General features: G+C 43.7%; 1 protein-coding gene across 3 annotated transcripts in view; it reads right to left on the reverse strand.

Annotated features, from left to right (window-relative positions):
- The window catches only part of PARP4 (poly(ADP-ribose) polymerase family member 4), a 97,865-nt gene that overhangs the window by 11,220 nt on the left and 77,304 nt on the right, over positions 1 to 9,341 (reverse strand). For all 3 annotated transcript variants that reach the window (XM_023190322.3, XM_023190321.3, XM_023190323.3), the window contains one exon: positions 2,005 to 3,072. In XM_023190322.3, coding sequence (XP_023046090.2) covers positions 2,005 to 3,072 — 1,068 coding nt within the window. The remainder of the gene's footprint in view (positions 1 to 2,004; positions 3,073 to 9,341) is intronic.

Consider the following 9,341-nt stretch of genomic DNA (forward strand, 5'->3'; position numbering starts at 1 on the left):
CACCACTGCCATAAAGTCAGCCACCACTGCCATAAACTCAGCCACCAATGCCATAAAGTCAGCCACCAATGCCATAAAGTCAGCCACCACTGCCATAAACTCAGCCACCACTTCCAGAACTTTTCTTCCACCCCTTTTGTTTTGTTTTGTTCCCTTTTGTGGAAAGAGTACTTAATATAAGATGGACCTCTTAGCAAATGTTGAAGTACACCACATCGGATTATCAGTCATAGGCCCTGTATTGCACAGGCCTATCACCTCCAGCATGATTCCTTTTGTTTAACCTAAAAATGTACCCTGATGTAGTCTGAAATACGAAAATGACAGTTTTTTCTAAGTATAAAATTGTTACATTAAACATGTAATTTAAAATTACCTTCCCTGCATCCCCCATCATCTGCCTGCCCCATCACACGCAGAGGAGGGTGTGTAAGCCTGAGCTTGGGGATATTAATCTCAAAGGAGACAGAATCCAGGCCCTAGGGAAGCTAACACAGGGAGCAGAAAGCAGGATGTGGCCCTACGCAGGTGCACAGGTTGAAGAATCTATGGCAATACCTTGAAAAATGACAGCAGTGATAGTATGTACCAACCCATAGAGAACTGGTACCAAGTGCTGTTCTTGTATATGTTTAGCCACTTCCTGCGGAGCACTATTGTTGGGAAAAAGCTGAGTGTTGGGAGGGAAACTGAGGCAGGGCTTGCATAATGTCCTCTGGAATGTGTCTAGACTTGCTGGCTCCTTGCTTCTAGCCTTCCTAGGCTCCTATTTCCATTATCTCAAGTAGCAGAACATGTTCCATATAAATGCTAAATCATCACAGCTGTAAATCATGTGCTTAATGCAACGTGTCCTTTCGACCTCCACATTCCCACTGCCTGTTTCTTTGTTGGATTACCAATAAATACTGTGGGCTCCCAGAGCTCGGGGCCTTCGCAGCCTCCATGATAGCGATGGCCCACTGGTGTTCCACCTTTCTCTCTCCAACTGTCTTTTTCTCAATCCTTTGACTCCACCGGACTTTGTCACCCCCATGACCTAGTGCTGGGTCTGATCACCCCAACAACCATGATCACACCCACACTGGAGATGAGAACATGGTGGCACAGAAAAGTGAAGCAGTTTGTCTAAAGTCACACAGCTAACCAGCAGCAGAGCCAGGAGTGGCCACGGGATCCACACTCTTGACCACCGGCAGTATGCTCGCGGCAGGCTTGTGCGTGCAGTGTCTCAAGTAGGGAAACTGGGCAGCTGTCATTATCCTGTTTGAACCTCAAACCCACTCTGTGAAGTAGACACTATCATTATCTCCACTATATGGATGAGGAAACTGAGGCTCAGACAGGTTACCTGACTTGCCCCAAATCACAAAGTGGGCTGGGACTCACACTCACTTTTATGCTACATCAAGGCCTTTCCATTTCACTAAACTACTTTACATCAAAACAAATAATCGCAGGTGCAAGATTAGGTCTTAGTACCAGTGCAGAAGCCAAATCTACAGGGTGTTTATTAGCGTAACAAAGGGAATGATAAGCTCTAACACAATATACATGCTGAACAATAGCTGTATTCCCATGACCTTATGTGAAAATATTTAGAGTATATGTACAAGTGCTTGTGCTCTACTTCAAGTGGGAAATTTAAATGGATTACAATCCATTAGTTCTAGAATCTGGGAAATTAAGATTTCACCCCATCATCTGTTCGGGGATGTTCATTTTCATGTGAGGAATAGTAACATTCAGCAGCATGAGGTTCTGGTCTAATGTTGGTAGAGAAACACCAGCCAGCATCAAGCACACTGTTTCGTTCAGCTGTCTTTTGTTTTGTAGCAAGAGTTCCTCAATGAAAGCAGCAGTATGATTTATACCCCAGTGCACAAGCCCCTTACTTCACTACAGACTGACGATAGATGGTTCCTTGACCGGCTGCTTTGAATAGCACTGTTCTAAACTATGAAGCCAGCTAATCACCGGTTTAAGGAGAAATAAGACACATACCTCTGTCTGTAGACTGAAGAGTTCTGTCCAAGGCACAGCATCCTGCCAGTGTCGTGTGCACACTGTTTCATCCTCCTCTATTACTTCCGGAAAGCACGGGATACTGTCATCTGCTGTATCACATTTTATTTGTAAAAAGCAGCTGTCTAGAAGCACTTCTGATAGTTCATGACTTTCTGTTTCAGAACTTTGAAAACAAAAGTCAGGGCACTGACTTCCTTCGAGACTGCCTACTGATTCTTCTAGAAGACAGAGATCTACTGGGGTAGTCCAGGAATGACTGCAAAGAGTCTTAGGTAAGGCAGGGGCTATTGGCACCCTACGGCTGGCAGTCAAAGAGGCTGCGGAAGGTTGAAAATGAAAAGGAGAGGAAACAGAGGGATGATAAGACCCAAAACCTCTGATGGGATCTGTAGGAAGAGAGAAATGAAGCTGGGGAGAATCTAGCGCAGGGAAGGTGCCAGCAGAAGGCCTGGGGGTATAGCCTCCAGGAAGTGGTGGTGGCTGTGGAGCAGGCTGTGTGGAGCTCAGTGAGCCCTCTGAAAAAACAAAGCCACAGAAGGGTACATAAGGTAGGTTCTGGGGAGGTCCTGTGGGACAAGACGCCGACTGCGGGATCCAGTCAGCACAACTGCCAGGCACAGGGCCTTGGGTGAATTGAGGTGCATCCAACTGTCTGGGAGGAGGAGCAAAACCAAAACCAGCTATCTGACCATGTGAGGCAAAAAGCATGGGAGCAGGACTGTGAGGGCGGGCAGCCGGAGGAAGAGAGGAACCAAAGGCTGGAGCAGAAACACCAAAAAGGCTAGAAGTAGACGTTTCCAGTTGACTAACTTTCCTAAATAGCGGTTCAGTTGCTGTTGGTTTACATGACTCTGTCCAACTTAAATCCAACAGCTTTTCCACACTTCCACATTTCAAACTTGATGTAAAAGCTGGTAGTACACCTAAGCCATCCACTTCAACATCTTCAAAAACTTCTGGCTGAGATAATTTCTTTTTTCTTTTAGCCCTAAGTTTTCGTTTGGATGAACGTACTTCTTGCCACTCAGAGGATGCTAAAAGAGACTGCCCAGAAGAGAGAATTATTAATGTAAGGGGAAAACACAGAATAAAAAGCACAGTCAAGCACACATTCTTCCTAGCACTTGACTTCCCACCCACCAGGCCGTTGCTCACCCAGAATCAGGATCCTCGATGTGAGCTGGGATGTTGAAAATAACACTAGTGCTAGTGCTGGGTGTGGCGGCTCACGCCTGTAATCTCAGCACTTTGGGAGGCCAAGGAGGAAGGATCGCTTGAGGCTAGGAGTTTGAGGGCAGTATAGGCGACAGAGCGAGGCTCCATCTTTACAAAAAATAAAAAATTAGCCAGGTGTTGTGGCTCACACCTATAGTCCCAGCCATCTGGGAGGCTGAGGCAGGAGGAGTGCTTGAGCCTGGGAAGCTGAGCCAGCTATGAGGGCAGATTTGTACCACTGATCTCCAGCCTGGGTGAGAGGGCAGCACTCTGTCTCAAAAAAGAGAGAGAGAGAGAGAGGGAAAATAATGCCATCAGAGACATTCAAGATCATTTTAGTACAAGGCCCTCTTTTTCTAGACATGGAAGCTGAGACCTGGAGAGAATATCAGCAATCAATATATTGAAAGACCTTCTCTCGCAGTTCTTAGAATTGTGGAATTTTAAACACCCCTCATTTTACACAGGAGCGAACTGCGGAGCACAGAAGTGGCTTGCCCAAGATCTTAAAATGAGCAGTATCACAGTGTGTAAGTTAGGCCTCAAACAAGACAGTCATTTGAAGTAAATTATTCCAGTCTTTTACACTGCTTTACAGCAATATTAAGAAAGTGAGAAAATGGAAGAACCTTCTCAAAAGCTTTATTTAGTTTTGAGACAGAGTCTTGCTCTGTTGCCCGGGGCTGGAGTGCAATGATGCAATCACAATCACTATAGCCTCGAACTCCTGGGTTCAAGCGATCCTCTCGCCTCAGCCTCCCCAGTAGCTGGGACTATGAGCATATGCCACCACGCCTGGCTAATTTTTAAATTATTCTTTTGTAGAGATGTGGTCTCATTATGTTGACCAGGCTGGTTTTGAACTCCTGGGCTCAAGTGATCCTCTCAGCCTGGCCCCTCAAAGTGCTAGGATTACAGGCGTGAGACACTGTGTCCAGCCAAAAGCTTTAAAGTAATTAAATGAACATATAATTATACCAGAATATGAACAATATGTATGCAAAACAAATTCTGAGGGATGCTGTATTACTATTATTGTTTCAATCTAAATGTAAAGAGTGTTCCTTTAAAAGTTGCATGTATAAAATCCAGTTTTATATGGATGACAAGTCCCTGATATTTTTGAAATAATTAGCCTGTAATTTTACCTGTGAATATGAACTATTTAAAAAAGGAATAGTCCTTTCCCAACTCAGTCAAATTTCAAGTATACATCTGAATAATTAATATTATAGAACATATGAAAAGATGTATTTAAAAATAATGCTAACCAGAGGTTAAATTTTTAAAGATTAGAGAAGCCAACTGGAAAAGACTAATCGTGATAGACTAGAACTATCACATATTAAAGTCTCTTATCAAATTACAATAATTATAGTAGATGAATCAAGGAACAGAGTAGGTAAGTCCAGCAATAACTCCTAAAACTGAGAATTCCTACATTATGAAGGTGGCATTTCCAGTCAATAGGAGGAAAAGGAGTAGCCATCTGGAAAAGAAAAACGTTGGTTCCATATCTCTTATCCTATGCCAGGATAAATTTCAATCGGGTGAAAAATTAAAAGTAAACATGAAAACATAAAACTATTTAAAGAAATAATGGGAAAAATTTTTTAAATATAATCTCTGACTAGGAAAGGTATTTCTAAGCATGATGAAAAGCAAAACAACCCTTAACAAAAAGAAGAAACACAAAGATTAAAAATTTGACTGCACTAAAAAATCTGCATGACAAAAAGATAATAAGCAACATCAAAATAACACATGGAAAACTGGGAAACACATTTTCACAACTTACAGCACAAAGGGCTAATTTCCCTAACATAAAAACTTTTCCTAAGATAAATAAGAAAATGACTAAAATCTCAATACAAAGATAAAAGACATGAACAGATAACACACAGGGACACATAGGGCTGTAAGAATATAAAACATGCTCCTTTTCATTCATAAAGAAACAAAAACTTACAAGTCACCAACCAACACATGTTTCACCTGTAAGATTTGCAAAGATCAAAAATTTGATTAAGTCAGGTATTGTGGAGCATCCCAGCTACTCAGCTACTCAGGAGGCTGAGGTGAGATGATCGCTTGGAGGCCAGGAGTTCAAAGCTGTAGTGCTCTGTGATAGAGCCTGCAAATAGTCACTGCACCCCAGCCACGCACCCCAGCCTGCGTGACACAGCAAGATTCCATCTCAAAAAAAAAAAAAAAAAAAAAAAAGAATCATACTTAGAAATATGGGTTATTTTTGTTTAATTTTATAAAATTGCTTCTTGGATAGTATTTTGTACTTTTTAGTAGAGACAGGGTTTCACCATGTTGGCCAGGCTGGTCTTGAACTCCTGACCTCGGGTGGTCCACCCACCTTGGCCTCCCAAAGTGTAGGGGTTACAGGTGTGAGCCACCGTGCCTGGCCTCATTATGACTCTTCTATTTGCCAAAATCACTCACTTGCTTCCTCTTTCCCTTCCCCACCTTGATCACCTAAGGTGTGGCCCCCAACCTTTATGGCAGCAGGGACTGGTTTCATGGAAGGCAATTTTTCCATGGACAGGGCTGGGGCAGATGGTTTTGGGATGAAACGATTCCACCTCCGATCATCAGGCATTAGATTCTCAGAAGGAACACCTAGACCCCTCCATGCACAGCTCACAACAGGGTTCGGGGCTCCCTTGAGAATCTACTGCCACTGCTGATGTGACCGGAGGCGGCTCAGGCGGTAATGCTCCCTCACTGCCCCTCTCCTCCTGCTGTGCAGCCCGGTTCCTAACAGGCCACGGACTGGGGTTGGAGACTCCTGATTTAAGGAACAGCGTGGGCTCTGGACTCTCAGCTTCAGTGCCTTCAATTTCTTGCTAAGAGTTATAGCATTGAATTTTACAAATGATTTACTTTAAAAACTTGGATTAGGAGCTAGGTTTTAAAAATCTCTGCCTTTTGCTTCTTCTCAATGTGCTTTCATGAGTGGGAGGGAACAAAATGGACTTGGGGTTGGTGCAGAAGACACTAGCCCAGAGGTAGCTGCGGGAGGGCACAAGCACCCAGCACAGAGTGCTGTTCTTGCTGAGCGCGTCCCAGCAGATAAAGGTGTTGCACTCCCTGGAAGGTCTCATTTCACAATGAAGACGTGTCAAATAAGGAAATGCCCCAAGTTTCAGCGAGTCGAGAAGGACCAAACAGACCCGGTTGTCCCGGGCTCTATTGTGGCTGGCTTCTGTTACTGAATTCAGTGGCATGACTCCATGCGGAATGCTGCAGGTGCCACATTTTGGTACAACAGATACCGAGGGAGAGTAACAGAAGCTTGACATTTTTGCTAAATTAGATGGTCCATTCAAAAAAATTATTGCATTTAATATAAATATAAACTTTCAAGTCATCAAGCTAATGGACGATATTTTTCATCTGATATGTTTGGATCTGGAAGTATTAAGATCCAAAGTATTTGCAAATGTAGTATGAAATAATTTATCACCACACTGTATTAAAATGTAAATTAATTTAGAACCAAATAACTTCAAAATTTTCTATAAACAGTCCAGGCATGGTGGCTCACTCCTGTAATCCCAGCTACTTGGGAGTCTGAGGCACGAGGATCTCTAGAGCCCAGGAGGTCGAGGCTGTGGTGAACTATGATCGTGCCACTGCACTCCAGCCTGGGCAACAGAGTGAGACCCTGTCTCAAAAAAAAAAAAAAAAATTATAAACAACACATGTGCACTATGAGAAAATTAGAAAATACAAGCAGACACAAGTAGACAGACACAAAGAAGAAAATAAACACCATACAGAATGTTATATCTGATCTCTGGCATACATCCCTCTGGATCTTTGCTGTGAACAAAGTACTTATGTGTGTGGCAGAGTGTAGGGGCCTATCTCTTACTTTGTTCATTTAATTTTTGTTGTGGGAAAAATGTATATAACAACGTTTGCTATTTTAGTCATTTTAGAGTTTAGTGGGACGAAGCACATTCACACTATTGTGCAACGATGACCATGTCCATTTTCAGAGCTTCTTCTGGGTGTGTGTTTTTGAAACACATATAAGGTAAGTATATTTTTTCCAGGGCCCATTTTAATAGTGAGTCTCTCTTGTTTCAAGGACAGTTGATTCTTAATTATACATCAGATTTTTTTTTTCCAAAACAATGCACTCCAAGGGCCCCTTGTGCCGTCACGGAGAGGCCACAGGTCACAGCCCCTCAGCTTGGTCCCTCGCTTTCCTTCAAGCAGCCCTGAGCCCCGTTCTCTGGCTGACCTGGAAGTCTGAACCAGCGTGGGAGCCCACGATGTTGCCAACATCTGCCCTGCATGTGGGTGAGCCTGCAGGGCTGCCTGAGCCTGGCTGAATGCACCTCCTACTACTCCTGATGCCCCAAACTCTTTGTTTGTGTTGGCTTAAAGTATTATTTTTGTTTCATGGGCAATCCATGCCCATGGTTCGAAATTCAAAATATACAAAAGGGTGCACTGCAAGAAAGCAGGGCCGGGGGCAGTGGCTCACGCCTCAAGTCCCAGCACTTTGGGAGGCCAAGGCAGGTGGATCAGGAGTTCGAGACCAGCCTGGCCAACATGGTGAAACCCCGTCTCTACTAAAAATACAAAAAGCAGCTGAGTGTGGTGGCGGCGCCTGTAATCCCAGCTACTCAGGAGACTCAGGCACGAGAACTGCTTGAACCTGGGAGGCGGAGCTTGCAGTGAGCCGGGATCATGCCACTGCACTCAAGCCTGGGCGACAGAGCGACACTCCATCTCAGAAAAAAAAAATTAAAAAAAAAAAGCAAGTATCTCTGCAAACCCAAGGCCACCTGTCAGCTTTCTGCCCCATCTGTTTGGGCAACAGTGCCCATTTCAGACGCCTTGGCGAATAATAAGTACAGGTAATATTTATCCAATATCTGCCACGAGCTAGACGTGTGTTGTAATGGTCTTAGAACTCTGCATAACCACCTAAGGTGGATTTTATTGCTCTCCCCACTAGCGCATTAGGACTGGAGCACAGGGAAGGTCAAGCCCCACAGAGTGAAGTGCGGGCTGGGTTCAGACCTGAACAGCTGGCCACAGCACCTGTGTTCTTAACCACTATATTTTACTGCCTTTCAATCATCTACCTTTTGTGATCTTTGCCAACCTGACAGAGTTAAAAAATAAAAAGGAATCTCATGGCAGTTTACATTTTAACTTCTTTTAGCAACGAGATTACACATCTTTCATATATTATTTTCTTATTTATGATCAAATCCTCGCTGTGTCACCCAGGCTGGAGTATAGGGTGCCATTTTGGCTTAATGCAACCTCTGCCTCCTGGGTTCAAGCATCCTCCCGCCACAGCCTCTTGAGTAGCTGGGATTACAGGCATGCACCACCAAGGCCAGATAACTTTTGTTATGTTTTTTGTAGCGACAGGGTTTCACCATGTTGCCCAGGCTGGTATTGAACTTCTGGGCTCAAGATATCTGCTGCCTTGGCCTCCCAAAGTGCTAGAACTAAAAGTGTGAGCCACTGCACTTGCCCTAAGAAACTTTTTGTAGAGATGAGGTCTCCCTTCATTGCCGAGGCTGGTCTCAAACTCCTGGGCTGAAGTGATTTTTCCCACCTCAGCTTCCCAAAGTGCTGGGATTACAGGCATGAACCACGGTGCCTGACCAGATTTTAAATTTTTAAATTTTGGAAATTTTAGTTTTTTTAACCTAGAGACCTAAGAGTGTTGTCAGCACTGCTTTGTTCCTTTGCTTTTGAATTTGTCTTTCAATTTTTATTTCAGCCACATTCTTCAATTTCTATTATATTTCTGGTTATAACGGCCACAGTGTAAAACACTATAGACTTTAAGAAATATTGGTGGTGAATTTAGATGATCAGATAGCACTTTATTGATAATTTCATGACAAACCTGTTATACCACCTAAGTGACTTTAGCTTCCTGGCTAACAATCTATTTGCCCATGATAGAAGCGCAGCCACAGGTGTTCTCTTTTTCTACTACACAGCTCCATTCACACACCGTGAAGTCTGTCTACACAGCTCCATTCACACACCGTGAAGTCTGTCTACACGGCTCCATTCACACGCCGTGAAGCCTCTGTCTACAC

This window comes from Piliocolobus tephrosceles, chromosome X, assembly GCF_002776525.5.
Source record: "Piliocolobus tephrosceles isolate RC106 chromosome X, ASM277652v3, whole genome shotgun sequence".
Taxonomy (NCBI): Eukaryota; Metazoa; Chordata; class Mammalia; order Primates; family Cercopithecidae; genus Piliocolobus; species Piliocolobus tephrosceles.